Source organism: Macrobrachium nipponense, chromosome 32, assembly GCF_015104395.2.
Source record: "Macrobrachium nipponense isolate FS-2020 chromosome 32, ASM1510439v2, whole genome shotgun sequence".
In the NCBI taxonomy this organism is placed as follows: Eukaryota; Metazoa; Arthropoda; class Malacostraca; order Decapoda; family Palaemonidae; genus Macrobrachium; species Macrobrachium nipponense.
In genome coordinates, this window is record NC_061094.1 from 25,088,983 (window position 1) to 25,104,798 (window position 15,816).

Consider the following 15,816-nt stretch of genomic DNA (forward strand, 5'->3'; position numbering starts at 1 on the left):
CGGGGGCTTTAGATAGTCACATTCAGCTTACATTCAAACAATAATAACAATATACTATTTCGATTATTAACGGCGTAATTCGCATACAGTAAAATTATTAAAACGTTTTTGTTTTTTTTTCAGTTGGCAAATGTACACCCAGATATCCTTTTATTTACCTAAAACTTACACATAGCGTAACTATTTAAATCCCAGGACGCAGTGTTACCATACCCAAACACCACTGGCGGGTGGACAGATGGAAAAAAACAGAGTATAGATTGGCGCATTAAACCAGTACATAAGACACTGTCCAGGATATTACACAGCTACTTCAAAAGGGTTGCGAATCACCCCACTCGTGAAGTGTCCATGCACAAGAAGAGTGCGCTATCATCAGCCTCCATGGGTAGGGCTGATGTAGTAGCTGCCAGGTCTTAATTTCTTCTTGATAAAAGAGGAAAGTTCTTAAGTGGCTGAGCACTGAGCAGTCTCTCTCGAAATGCTATTCGAGCCACACTTTTAGCTAAGTTATCAGTTCTTTCTTCCCCAGATTCACCTACAAGTGCAACGTATCCAACAAAGATTCATTCCCCAATCGCCTCGTCCTGAGAGAAATAACCTTTCCACTATTGTAAAAATAAAATCATGAATTAAATGCAACAGATGAAAATTAGAATCAGTTATGTTTCTTTTTCTTCACAGTAGACTACGTCTTTTTTTGTAACATAATCAAAGTATTTTGGTTACGTAAAATAAAATAACTCAATGTAGTCTGCATTCCACCACCAACAACAATGCACTTTTCTACACAGGATCACCAAATCATCGTACCAGGTGTTCAACCAATCACTTTCCGGATGATCCTTAATTCATCAGAGGGAACTGAGTGGATGAAATTATCTTTCCGCGGTGCGGGACGAGACTTGTTTGTGACCTACAGCCTGCCTTGGAAAGAGACATTGTCACTACCACAGGAGCCAGTATTAATGAACTTCTGTACAGGAGACGGTAAGGAATCGGTTTTTAGATCAAACAAAAGTCAATGGAGTACAGTGGTGCTTCTCCTGCTTGTATCAAATGAACTGATAAAGTTTACCTTTTTTATCATTTCTATCTCCAGATTTTAAGCTGCACTCCCATGTGCTTCCATTTAGTGATTAGATTTTACCTAGCAATATACATACATACACACAAACACACACACACATACTATATACATGTGTGTAGTACTGGTAATCTTAGGCACGAAGATATGTTAATTCCGTTGTATTCCACTTAGGAAAATGAAAAATGGGGTATGTCTCAGACAATGCCCAACAATTTCGTCCTCCAATGGACCTCTTCTTGGAGAGGTCCTTGAGGACGAATTGTTGGGCATTTTCTGAGACATACCATTTTCATTTTCCTATGTGAAATACAACTGAAATATGATATACATTTGTGTTTGTTACTGATGCATGTGCATGTCTCCTTTTTGTCAATAACTTTCGAGCTTGCTGTGCTTGAAGTATTAACATGCCACGTATCATAAAGGCCTTTTTTGTGTGGGTGAGACGGGACTCTCGGAGTATCTTGAACTCACAAATAGAACTTAAGTTAAAGTACGAGTTATATCACTTTTGTATAAACTTGCCAAAAGCTGCTTATTAATTCAGACCAGGACGGTGGAAAGACAACGACACCTGGCGAGAGAAACTGTGGCGAACGAACAGTTACTACAGAACTGCCTATGACTCCCAGTTCAACTCCCTCACAACCATCAACTCGGAGAATCGAACCGTCTTTATCCACAATAGGTATACTTAGAATCATAAGTCCTAGACCTAGAGCATTATTTGGTTACTTATTATTATATATATATGTCAAATACTTTGGGAGGAAGGTATAGACCCCCAACATCTGACCACAATATTTCTTAAAATTTCATTGATGGATTTCAATGAAATTTTGTGGGTGGAAATGTGGCTTATATTCGAGGAGGAACTGATGGAGTTTAGGGATGGATTCTGGTTTCGATCCAGAATTTCTTAAATAGGACCTTTTCTACATCCTATTAAAGAATGTTAAATATCACTATTTTTTTATACCATGGACTTGGGAGTAGCTATCGGAGACCCTTGAGATTATATATATGAAGGAATGATAGAATTGTGGATTTGTTTGTTTTTGCGATATTGAACATAATGGCAGCAATCTTTAAACAATTTGAGACAAAAGTAAAGGATATCCCTTCTTTTTTATTTGTTTAGACGATATGGTTGTGACAAGTGAGGAAATGCCTTTGACTACGAGTTCAGCACAGCTGTCAACCAGGATCAATGACTGAGCAAGTGACCCTGAGCAGCCTTCTTCTACAACAGGTATTTAGCCACATGCAGGAGCATTGCTGAGCAATATAATACCTTATGCCAAGAAAATGGGGAGGAGGTTATTCTACTTGTCTGTCTGTCTGCCCACACACAAATTTCCACTGTTTTGTCGATAAATGAAGTGTCGACCTAGGAGGATTTGGTTAGATTTTCAGATATGTCTGAATCCCGGAAAGGTAGTCAGTCAAGATTTAGCTCCCGTTATTCGATCAACATTACGATAAAGAGTATTTTTCTATTCTTTGTTACATCATAAATGAGCAATTTGCTTTGAAAGTAATTTGAAAAAAGCATTTTGCTTTGAAAGTAATTTGAAAAGAGCAATTTGCTTTGAAAGTCTGCAGTTCCTTGAACGTTGTCGAGAGACTTCATTCTAGGAGCGCTTTCTATGACAGATAATTAATCTGTGCGTGCGCATGAATGAATTTATTTTTGCATACATTCATTCATGAGAATGTACTTTGTTGAAGTTTATTCATTATAGTTAGCATATTTATTCCTAATGCCTATGACAACTGACTACAAAAGAAATAGTGAAAAGCTATTTTGTTTCCCTTTATTTCAGATGGCGCTGGCAGTTTGGAACTCGTCGTTCTCGTGCTGATTCTGATCATCCTCTTGATTACAGTTACTCTTGTCATAGTGTTAGTCGTCATGAAGGTAAGCAGACATTACAAGTTTTAAATCATCAAAAACGAATGATTTATTTCCTTGTTTTTATTAGATGACTATTCCACTCATGCGATGAATTTGAGGAAGGAACACTTTCAGTGTCAGAAATCAAGCTGGTTTTTTTCATTATCTTATCTGAGCAGTAACTGAAAACTTTTATTTAAGATTTTGATTATCAGTAGGTTACTCATGTCATCAGAGATATTGGCTTTGTAGATATGTATTATCCTAGTATTACAGTTGTGCCCGAAACACCTGTGCGTCTTAGAGATATTGCCAACGTAAATTTTTTATATCTTTATCCTGCGACAAATATGCATTGATAAAATGTCTATCATGAATGACCAACAAAAATGAATGTACCCAGTGTCACGATCTATGATTATGTATTATAACTGCAGCCAGAAGTTCTTCGTAACTTCCTTTCGATCTGTGTAAATGGGAGAACTTGATCATTCGTCTCTATCGTCAACAGACCAAACGTAAAAGTAGCCGAGCTGTAAACGGAGAATCACTCGCACAGCAGTCGACAGAAGCCCCTTCGAGTGTCCACCTCGAGGAGAACGACGACCGATATATCAAATGGGGAAAAGTAACTATTCGCGAGATGATGACCCAAGTCCCTTGAGAACGCCAGCACTGCATGAAAGGGAATATGCCAATGGACCCTGGAACGCTTTGGCGTCGAGAGGGTTTCCCGCTTTCTTCTACCAGGGCTCTGATGCACAAGTATCCGAAGACCCTATTTACGAAGAAATCATCATCACCGATCAGCTGATGCTTACTTCGTCAAGGGCCTCCTATTGCAATTATCTAGAGAACGGTGTTATTCAGGAGAACGAGGATGGGTATGTCAACATGGCACATTACCTAAGGAAATGAGAATGTACTGCTTAGATTCTTTACGTTTTTGGTAAAATACACATTTCATCGAAGACTTGTTCTTTTCTCGATAGAATTTTTGTTGTTTCGTTGTGGCCGTTGATTATGCATGATTGAAGATGTATCTACACATGTTTGTACAAACGCTTTATAGTATTTTCTCACGAAGTATGTTGCTTGAGAGAGAGAGAGAGAGAGAGAGAGAGAGAGAGAGAGAGAGAGAACATTCATTAGCCATTTATATAGTCCTCTAACCTCCTAGTTAAGGATCACTTTTAAAAAACTTTTAAAAAACTCTCTGAGGAGAAGAGAGAGAGAGAGATGAGAGAGAGAGAGAGAGAGAGAGAGAGAGAGAGAGAGAGAACATTCATTAGCCATTTATATAGTCCTCTAACCTCCTAGTTAAGGATAAACCCTTAAAAAAACTCTCTGGAGAGAGAGAGAGAGAGAGAGAGAGAGAGAGAGAGAGAGAGAGGAAAGAAAACGTTCATTAGCCATTTAGTCCTCTAACCTCCTAGTTAAGAATAAACTCTTAAACTCTTAAAAAAAATTCTCTGAAGCGGCTAGATATACGTACAACAAGTGATACACTGGTGCTGAAAAACTTAGGCTGTAGTTCGTCTTCTGTTTTCTCAAGAATTCCTCTGATAGTTGTGGAATATCATGATATAGGCTTACCAATCTATTCTATAATCTAACTTAACACGCTGTTTCATCGATTGCTTTATGCTACAGTCCTAACACTCTCTCAGATCTATGGTCTAAAACTTTCATTCGGGCTAACTCCATTCATATCTTGCAGATCGGTTCGCTTCAAGAGCTTTCTATTTGTTTAGGTTCAGTTTAACACCAAATTTGTATTTAACACGTGGTTCGACATTTCATTGTTTTTCTCCCTAGACGAAATTCGCAAAACTCAGATCACGCTCGTTCAGGTCATATTTACTCAGTGTAATTGGCTTTTCTGTTCTATTTTCCTGGTATGTAACGTCAAGGTAAAGAGTGTATAACGTATCGCGCAAGACACCACCCTCACTCTTTCATCGTAGTGATGTGTTCATATACAATTGTTGTAAAGAATGAGTCACCAGAGATTAAAAAATATATAATAATAATAAAACGAACGTGAATACAAACAGGAAATGACATTCAGTCTCTTAATGGGTGTTGTTACAACATACTGGAGTGCACTGGTATCTGCCTGTCACAGATAGCCTAACTTAAGATTAGGAAAAATTGTGTCCTCCAGGAATTTCGATACACAATGTAAGGCTATTGGTAAGCCATACTGGGACTGTTATGGTAATACTGCAATGGGCGTTTACAATTTCTCTGGGATTATTTTGTTTTATTACGAAGAACTTGATTGGCTGGAGGTATCCCGATGACAGTTTGTTTTCATCTGTTTTGTCTAGTAAATCCATTGTTAAAAACAAGCAACATTGTAATGACAAATGTATATACTCTTGCCTCTCTTGTGTTTTATATTTCGTCTTGCAAAGAGATAGGTTGGGAGTGGTCAGCGATCACCGACAGTTACCACACATAAAGATTTGTTCACGTCATTTGTATATCGCATATCCCACCATAAAATGATTCTGTAGTGAAAACTTCGAAGATAGTTCTGATTTGCGTGCGATTCAAAAAGAAGCTTTCCTCTATTTATCTGGTTGACTCTCGAGGCGTTTTGTAGGATCTTGTTCCAAAATTTACTTTTCACAGAAGAAACTACATCATACTTAGCACTCGGACTTTGGAGAGGTGACGAATATTTTATAGAATGTTAAAAAGGAGAGAGAGGGAGGAGAGAGGAGTGAGGACGAGGGGGGAGGTGATGGGAGGAGAGGAGAGAGACGGGAGAGATAGAGAGAGAGAGAGAGAGAGAGAAAGGTATTTTAACAACTTGTGAGGTTCTTGTATCATCATAAAAAGCCTGAGTACCCATGTATGATGAACATGGATTCTCATGGACTGTCTTCTATCAGCGATTCTATAAGCAATTATAGAAAGGATATGCACATTTCAACTACTATGAGATTCAGGGCCTCTGTAACACGGTTTTTTCGCAATAACTTTTTATCTATGCATTTCATAAATATATCGCTTATTCAGAATATATATTATATCTACACATAAATTTTGACTGTATTCTGCATTACGTAGGTTGAATAAATTTGGTACTTATAATGTAAAAGTGACTTTTTTTGAAGAGAAAAGGTTTCGAACGCACTCGTAACGTAACCTATGACAGCATTTCTTCCCTCTTTCTCGATGGATGATTGGCTATACGTAACGAAGGCTAAACCTCTGGCAACAATGACTTACAAATTTAAATACAAGCAAAGCAGTACACCTTTATGAACTCTGGAACCTCTCCACTGATAATTATCATAATGAACAAACCAACAAAATATGTTAATAAATACAAAAACACTTCGATTATTAGTCTAACTCCCAAAATAGGTTTCCTAAGAATTTACAGTCCATTTATAGGTCACAATCAGATTGACAAGATTAGGGAATAGTTGGTAATTTTAAAAAACATAGTAGACAAGGTTGATTTGTTAACTGCTATATCCAATGTCAAGTAAGTTTTATTTATTGGCTATCTACCTATTTACTGAAAAAAAATAGCCAGTACCGTATATTGGCTTTAAACCTTCACCAATAATTATCGTCAGAATAATGCTTCCATGAGGCTCCACCACTTTCGCCTCGTTATAATTCAGGATAACACTGAAGGCTACCATGGGCATTGTTGGATTAGAACATTTAACTTCTGGCAATAAAAACTAATTTCTCGAGTAGTTGTAAGAAGTGCTAAATGATCCTCAAGGATCCCAGCAGTTGGCCTAAACGTTTAATTCATGTATATTACTGCTATACTGTTGCGGCACTACTGCTACAGTAGTATTACTACGCTAGCACTGATTCCCCACCCACATCTATGTATCGTTCCGCCATTCATAAAGTCTTTGGGTTTCAGAGCCGATGGAGTTTCTGTCTAGTGGATGGGCGGGGCAACATTTCGTCAAAAGGTTTGTTTACCTTGCTTACGTAATGAATGTTTTTCGGCTCTTGGCTAGTAATCATTGGCCATGGCGCCGGCTAAATCATTTTTACTCTATAAAAATTAAAACTATCGGGTTTAAGTTATTGATAATGCTGACAAAATTTGTGTGTGGTTGTAAAATATACATATGTCAACTTTCAGCTACATCCGATGCTTTGACAAGGAGCAAAGTCCAAAAAACCGTGTTACAGAGACCCTGAATCTCATAGTAAGTTTAAAATGATCATCGTTTTTATTTAAACCTCACATTAATCATGGCTTTGATTGTTACACGATTTTTTCCCCATTCTTGCCTGTGCTTCAGACTGCCTGAGTGGACTAAAAAAAAAGAAGAAAAAAAACACACAGACACACACACAAAATCCTTGCATACACTAAGAATTGTTTGAGTCCTTTGGGGTTGAAATAAAAAAGTCATGAGAGTTTGCTTTTGCATAGTGTCTTCATTTAACTTCATAATCTCGTTATTCTCTTTAAATACTTGAAAAAAGTTCATGTACTTTATTGCAGCAGCAACAGTCATGGATTTGGGTAACAATAAAAAATAATAGTAGTATTAGCATTTCTTCACTAAGCCTCTGTATTTTATTCTTGTATATCTTTCTCTTTAGACTTTACTCAGTCAAAAAATAATTAACTGACAAGAGTACTTAGCTTTCCCAATATTTTTCAGTATACAACACATGATAATATCAAACTAGCAATAATTTCTGGTCAAAGTGTTCCTATAAAAAAGTGAGAATGTTGCTATGGCAGTGCTTGTAATAATAATAAAGGCTTTTTAATTGTATGTTTGCAAGTGATTTACCTGAGATAATTTTAACTTGTGCAAGTTGGACGATTATGTGATGCAATAGCTAATAATGACCTTAAATCACCTATTTTTCTGATCTGTGTTATAATCAAGCATTTAAAGATTTAATGGTTTCATTTAATTTTCTTCTGAGAGTGAGAAGTATTCGGAATGAAGTTGAGACAATAAACAGTATTTACCTAATATCAAAGTGCTTTTCATTTTCCTAAGCATTGCGAGTTCTTTGTGCATTTAAGCAGTTGCTGAAAGACAGAATTAACACACGATGCTGTTACTCTGAGTGATTCTCTTTGGGTTTCTTTGACATGACGGGAACAGCCTGAAGGTTGGCGAGGAAGGCGAATACTTGACTGTAGCCCGCGGAGGCTTCCTCAAAACCTAGCTCCTTCTCCAGCGGCCATGCAGTTGTGGTACTGACGGAACTGCAGGAGTGCCAACATCTCTCGCATCATGTAGGGGTCTTTCTGGAGGTGCCATGACACGTCTTCTGCTGTCAGGTTCTCTGTGCGTACAAAAAAGAAGGATTGGCAGTGTTTATCATGGAGAGACGACTGTCTGCTATTTAATATTAGCAATGAAATAATGAAGACAAACGCATATATGCCTCTGAATCCATGTATGTTTTATATGAACATATTTTACCCTTAAATGAGGGAGGTTCCCACTTTTTTTCTCTGCTTGTGATCGTGCAATGATTGTCTGGCGTTCCTTGGTGAACAGCCAACCAATTACTCCGTGTGTGTGTGTGTGTGTGTGTGTATATATATATATATATATATATATAGTATATATATATATATATATATATATATATATATATATATCGCCGACATGAATACACGCCTCTTAATTATCATTTTCTCCCAGAATAACAATTGTAGTTTTACTACCGAGATTGTTGGTTATGTATAATTTTTTTCTTCTTTTCTAATTAATCAGGACTTTTCCTTTCGTATTCGTTACGAAATATCTTTGAATCTAAGTAAATAATGCGATATTCTTCTCCTCGTAGCGTTTGTTTTGTTTGTTTGTTTGTTTGTATGGTGCTTTTACTTTGCACGGGACCAGTGGCTATTCAGCAACGGGACCAACGGCTTTACGTGGCTTCCGAACCATGTCGAGAGTGAACTTTTATCACCAGAAATACACATCTCTCGCTCTTCAATGGAATGGCCGAGAATCGAATCAGCGACCACTTAGGTGGGACGCCAACACCATACCAACCACGCCACTGAGGTGCTAGCGTCTGTTTTGATTGTCTCCATTCTGGATCTAAGATGACTTCATCATTTACCTCGACACTTGACTCCCAAAGCAACCCACTTATACTCTACCAGGAAGCGTCAACTGATTCGTTCTTTGTTTCATTTACAACAACTTCCTGAACCCTATAGGCAGCGTTTGACAAAAATCATCAGCTATATTATCTCATAAGAGAACTAAGATGGAGGTCATGCAATTTCACTTGAGATGTGCAAACATAACCCATATCTATAGTTTTTATTTGTTAGATCCAGTCCCAGGAAGAAAGACGTCGGTTCACGCCGTCTATACCGTAGTAATTGTTTCCACTCTCTTTATTCTGTCTTTAACAATATCAAAACATACAATTTTTTTTATAGTGTGTGTGAACATTCAGTCAAAATGCTATGCTCTGTGCTTCATTCAAGAGAACAAATTTTAAAAAATGCATCGCCATAAACTGTTTGTTAGACTACTGAAGTGGAAACAACGTACATCTGGTGGGCCCAAAGAAGAATCTAAATTGACAGCTTGATAGCATACAGGTGCATTAGATAGGAAGTAAATCGCTTTATATAGATTCTCACAACAAGTGTCATCAAATTCATTCATGAACAATTTTTTTCCAAATCAGTAAATCTAGCGAATTCTATTTTCTTAAAGTAAATCCCTGTCATGATAAGAAATTTTTATTTCAAACAGAGATACCATCCCAGTTCTTCTGTTATTATTGTTAAATAATTAGCCCTCTTGACCTCGTATTTAGATCTGACAACCGTTTAATCTAACCAGAAAACAGTTCGTCTAACAGAAGATCTCATGCACCTTTTTTATGTACAGTCTCGACCTCTCAGGCAAATATTTGGTTGCTCAAAGTAAGCTGAACAAGAGGCGTCGACTTGAACGTGATTTCCGTCTCTCTCTAAAGACCCCCATACACTGAACGAGTGTCTGAACGATTGTCGTTATCGACCCACACACACACACACACTGTTCATACAGTATGAACGATCTCCTCACCGATTTCTCGAGAAGACATGGCATTATCTCTAGAAGAGACGCGCGCGATAGCATTATATCGGCATACTCTATTGGCCTTGCGGCAGACAACCCCATACATTGAACGATCTGTGTATGACAGACTTAAGTCGCAAGCCAGCAACCTGGTCGTGACAGATTCCCGCCGAGATCGTTCATACACGAAGCTCCGCCCACTTTTGCATTCAGACAAGCCCATACACAGTGTTTTTGCGAACGATACAGACAGTCGTTCAGACAATCGTTCAGTGTATGGGGGCCTTAAGTGTGTGAAAAGAGGACAGGGAACAGTCGAAAAGTCATTCATAACAGACCTCCGGTAATTGTGCTGATGAGCTGCGCCAACTTCGACAGTGGATTGGGCCCACACCCGTCGCTGGGTCCTCCTCGGGCGTAACGGACTAAAAGTCGTCCAGGAACCTGTTCTGATGGAGCGGAAGCTTCAGACACTCCAGAAGACAGCGCCATTATGAAAGAGGCGACAAGTAAGGGAGATCGGAGCCAGCACATCTTCCTCAGCATCTCCTAAGCGCGGGCGTTCTGTGGAACGACTGGCCCGTATGGATGTAGGGCAACTTTTATATTACCGGAGGGTATCCCCCTTGGGCCAATTATAATCACAAGAGGAAAGGAGAAGGCCGAGAGCAATTAGAAGCAATTAAGGATCTCGAGGAGAAGCTGACGTCTAAGGTCTGTTCCTCACAGGGATGTTGACCAATGAAATGAAAATGGTTCTAATTTTCTGTTTACCTGACACCGTTTGTTGATGTTTTCAAACTTCTGTACCACACAATCAAAGGTCTTCACCAATCATTTTAATAAAATTATGTGTGTTCTTACGCTTTTTTGGGTATTGTGATGCGCGTTTACCCCATTCCTTGCACCGTTTTTCTGTACTTCTTAATCCTAATTCGTATCTGTTTTTATTTTATTTTACTCCTTCCGACTTCGGGATAAGACCAAACTACTTCCCTAAACCTTTTCCTCCCCTCCGAGTACCTTAACCTTTTGGTTATCACCCATTATATCGAGTTTTCTCATCTTCCCGAACTTTTCCCACCTATGATGTCTATATTTTTATTTTATAGTTATTTATAGCCAGTAAAAAATCTCATGATTTAGTCATTTATTGATAAAACTCCCATTTGGCACAAATTCACCAATTAATCACACACAAATTTCATAACCGCTCTAGTAATCATTAAACATTTTCAGTCTTTCAACATGTTTCATCTGATATGGCATATTATTTAACGATCTCGAAGAGTTTACAGGACAGAAATTGCCTCTTTTCCTCTTTGGTTCAAACATCAGAGACTGCCTGAAATTTCCGTTTTCTTTGTTACTCAGGGTAACGAAATCAGCGGGTGTCCCGAAGGCCACCTGTCAGTTCTTAATGGAAAATTGACTCCCATTCCGTTCTCTTTCATGCAATTGCCGCCTACGCACCTGGAAACCCATTGCCACTTCAAAAAACTCTTTTGGTCTCCCACGCTCAGTTTCACTTTAGTATTTCATTCATACGTAAGGAGCGAAGAAAGCCACAGTAGGGCATAAAGATAGATCTTACAAAAATGAGAAAAAACTCGTCCTATGAAAAAAGTAAACTTACAAGTAAGTCACGGTAAAATTTACCGTTATTATTGCTGACCTTTAGTTTTCTTTTTCGGTTCTCATTTTCAGCTTGCTATATTTGAAGACTGATCCCGTTATCTACTTTTCTGTATTTCCGTCATTGCCAATGCATTCTGCAGTTGTCCATATATATGAGGAGTCTGTGTTAGGTAGAAACGAAAGATCTACACTATGTGTCTAAAAGATTAACGGCAAGAATCGATTACATCCATATGATCTAATACAATGAAATGAATGACGTCATCTCTGACTGCAGACATTGATAAGACCCATAGTAAAGTATCTATAACGGCTCTTCTGATAAAAAAGAAATAAAAAAAACATTCGGTAAATGGCGAGAAAGGTGTAAATCTTCCAAGAGATTAACTTTTCCAAGAAAAACTCAAAAGGCCATCAAATTGGTTATCGGTTTTAGCTGGAGGTCACTAATTGCTTTTGATTGCTAATTGACTGAGCTGTCCCTAAAGGAAAAGCGAGAGGGAAAAACCATATAAAACAATACAAAAGCAGCAGCTTCCATCGAAAGCCGCCAGTCTTTCTCCCGAGCTCGCAAGCAGTGATTGCTTTCAAGATGGCCTGGACCAGCTTCATTCTGTTCGCCATCCTTGGAGTATTTCTGGTCTCGGCGAGGAGCGAAGTTCTTCCCTTCGGCGCCCTCTATCCGTCTGGAGGCGTCATCGATCATGTTTTCGTCCGGGAAGTGAGAGGGAGTCCAAGTGATGGCTGTGGACCCAACCCTCTCGTGAGGCTGGCTCAGATCGTGACCTCTGTCAGTGGAGGTTCGTTCAGATGTCGTTACGTATTTGACGCCGTTTTCAGCAAGTTCAGGTTCTCATCCAGTCTACTCCTCCCTGGTGCATAATGTCTGTCTAATTAAGGATAACTTTAATCCCATTAACCAGGGAGATTTCTATAGTACATTTTTTTTTTTTGCAAAATCATCTCTCTCTCTCTCTCTCTCTCTCTCTCTCTCTCTCTCTCTCTCTCTCTCTCTCTCTCTCTTTACTACTGCAATATCAGTTATCTGAAACTAGGACTCATTTGATGATTAATTTAACTTTTATCAATATCATAAAGAATAAAATCGATCTCAAATGGCCATTATATTTCCTTAACTGAAATATATATATATATATATCTATATATATATATATATTATATATATATATATATATATATATACTTTTCATTTACGACAGCAAGCTTCGTATTAAAAGGCCCAATATATTACATTTTATAGCATATTTGAACTGACTTCTTGGAAGAAGCTTTTCCTTTAAGCTTATGATCTTCGACGGCCATTACCAGAAGGAGAGAGAGACAGAGAGAGAGACAGAGAGAGAGACAGAGAGTGAGAGAATGAAGGTGCTTGAGAAGCCGACATGACTCATTAAGGTTATTTACTGTACACCTCAGTGGAATGTTTGAAAATGAATATAAGCACATTATGTCATATGTTATCGATGCTCTGTCATGTTCCTATGTGGAAATTTTAGTGTTTTAACTGCTTTCTTAAAAGGTTTTTCGCTTGTTTTCATATCTTTCCATTTGTATGTTTGTTCACGAAAACGATAGTACGGTATGAAGAGGAAAATAATAGGAAAAATCAATGCTTTTACTAATTTCTGTTTCGCAAGTCCCTCAAAATAGTCTCTCATAGGGAACATTAGAAAATAGGCTTACTAGTAGTTCCTTAAACAAGTTCAGTTAGATTTGTCTTAATGAATTCATTGCAATCCTCTAAAACGAATTCCTTTTTTAATATACAGGTCTAATATTGTAACGCATTGCAATCGTTTTGTTCCAAATATTTGTACAGAATTTGTTTGTATTCATCCCAAGTGATGAAACAAAGGATGCACACTGAGTTTCAAGTCATTTTATTTGCTTGTTTTTTCCTGTGGTAACATTCACTTCAAGCTTTGAATGAAATCTTACTGGATTCATTGCCCAATTATGATATGGTTTGTTCCCCAGAGAGGACAACCGCTGAAGATTTGTCTCGACAAATGCAAGAAAACCCCGACCTGTGGAGAGAGATGGTGGCTCTCATTCAACTTCGTCAGTACCACAACTGCATGACGACGGGAGAAGGCACAAGATTCTAAAGATACCGCCAGCAATCAAGGTCAAGAATCTTGTGCTACTGTTGGAATGTCAGTGAGCAAGATGTATACCGCGCCTTAGTTTCAAAGCTCAAAAACGAGCGAAAATTTTCCTGGACCGAAAAGTTTCATATCCAATACTTTTTCAGGTGCCCATCTAAATAAATTGTTTTTGAGATTAAAAGTATTATTTATCATTAAAGAACTTTCACCTCAGTCCCTAGTTACAGAATGTTTGAAATGTATGTAGTATAATGTAGTATCTACGCTTCAGGAAATTCTTTGTCCTGGATAGCGTTATCAAGGATGCCATTCAAGCTAATAGGATAAATACTGGCTTCTTCATAAGGAATGATATGTCTGATTTCTATGGTTAATTTCAGCAGTTTTACTTCCTTTTGTGCATAAATCTTAACTGCCATAAATTCGGATTGCATTCCAACAGTTATTTCAAAAGAAAGATGTGAAGCAGCGGGCCAAAATTCAGCGCATTTCCTCTTCTTAAATAAAACTGAAATTTTGCAGTTTCTAAGAGTTGTGGGTACCAAAATAAAGAATGTATTGGGAAATATTCCCCAATTTCATTCGCCAAACATGGACTTGCCCTTACACTTCCAGAGAGTTGTATTCATATAAACTCATAAGTCCTGAGGTCAAATTGATTAAATTGGCGGTAAATAACCATCTTTGGGGACACCAGTATTTCTTGTGATATAAAACTACCAGTGACATTCATGCTTAGAACTATACCCCATCAGATTTAGCGACAACTGTTGATTGCCCACCTTAAAAGCTTGTATGTTGCCAATAAAAATGTACTGAAGATTCTAATTAAATGCCAAAGACAGAGATACAGATCAGTGGTAACGTACTGCACATTATAAACGGCAAACCATTTATACTTAATAATGAACAATATCGCATAAATAAATTTATATATCTTGAGACAAACGATCTTCTAAATAAAGAGGGTTTTCTGTAAGAGGATTTAAATGAAAGAATCGGCAGACTAAGAGCACCGTTTGTAGAACGGAAGCTCCTCTCTGTCTGTCTCCAGCCTGTCACCATGAATTGCACTAACGCAGCGCTCTCGTAGGTAAGTGAACATCTCGGTCATTCCTTTTTTTTTTTTTTTTTTTTGTGCTATGCTTGCTATCGTTGCACATCAAAAACAACTATTACTACTGATGACAATAACCTCACCAAACAGAATTCTGACACTGCCAACCTCTTTGGGAAGCCAAACCTTCACCAGTAAGCATTATTATTATGACATTTACCCTCTTTCATTCGACTACCTTTGACTGACAGCCATCGAGGTGGACAATCTTAAATGAAAAGCGTTCCTCGCTTTTTTGTTTCTTCTTGGAGGGAAGAATTAATGTCGAGGTTTTAAAAGAAGTAATACATCGTAATTAGGCCGTGTGAAATTTAAGCTCCATTGTAATATCAAGTAAATATTGGTATTATCAGGTATTTCAGTCGTTTTTCGGTATAAGCAGATTAGCTTTTTTAAGGTCTTTGTCTTACTCATGTGGTCTTCAGTAGTAAAATAAGAAAATTTTGATACTTTTAAATTCATACGTATTTAGCAACAAGTACACCTTCTTTATGGGTTTTTAATTTTTCTTGTTCGATATTTTAAATTTCTTATCATTAATTAGAATACTTTAGCGCTATGATATTCGTAAGACCGTTCAGTCAAAGAAAAATCAACACCAAATACCTTGTTCTGTTATCAAAGTTGACCTGATGCTAATCCGATGGTAAGGAAAAAAGTTTTCTGTTTGGTAATAGCTTCCATTCCCAAAAATGACTTCGCTTAGTTTTGTGCAAAAGTCCCAAACGCACTTTGTCCAGTTTCCGAAGAACATGTAAAATTGTAGGAGAACCTTCTTGATTGAAGATTGGCTTCGTTCAACTTGACCTTCGCCCCCGCAATTCTTGTCATTGGTGGTTCCTTGGAAGTTTTCCGCTCGTTTTTTTTATTTATTTATTTATTTT

The 15,816-nt window shown here is 37.8% G+C and overlaps 2 protein-coding genes across 2 annotated transcripts in view; one reads left to right on the top strand and one right to left on the bottom strand.

The window, feature by feature from the left end:
• LOC135207104 (uncharacterized) overlaps positions 1 to 4,166 on the top strand; it is a 4,868-nt gene extending 702 nt beyond the window's left edge. The window contains exons 2-4 of the mRNA XM_064238705.1: positions 795 to 990; positions 2,917 to 3,011; positions 3,499 to 4,166. Of these exons, the coding sequence (XP_064094775.1) occupies positions 840 to 990; positions 2,917 to 3,011; positions 3,499 to 3,651 (399 nt within the window). The 5' untranslated portion in view covers positions 795 to 839 and the 3' untranslated portion in view covers positions 3,652 to 4,166. The remainder of the gene's footprint in view (positions 1 to 794; positions 991 to 2,916; positions 3,012 to 3,498) is intronic.
• Positions 1 to 15,816, bottom strand: part of LOC135207281 (4-hydroxyphenylpyruvate dioxygenase-like) — a 203,555-nt gene that overhangs the window by 118,394 nt on the left and 69,345 nt on the right. The window lies entirely within an intron of this gene.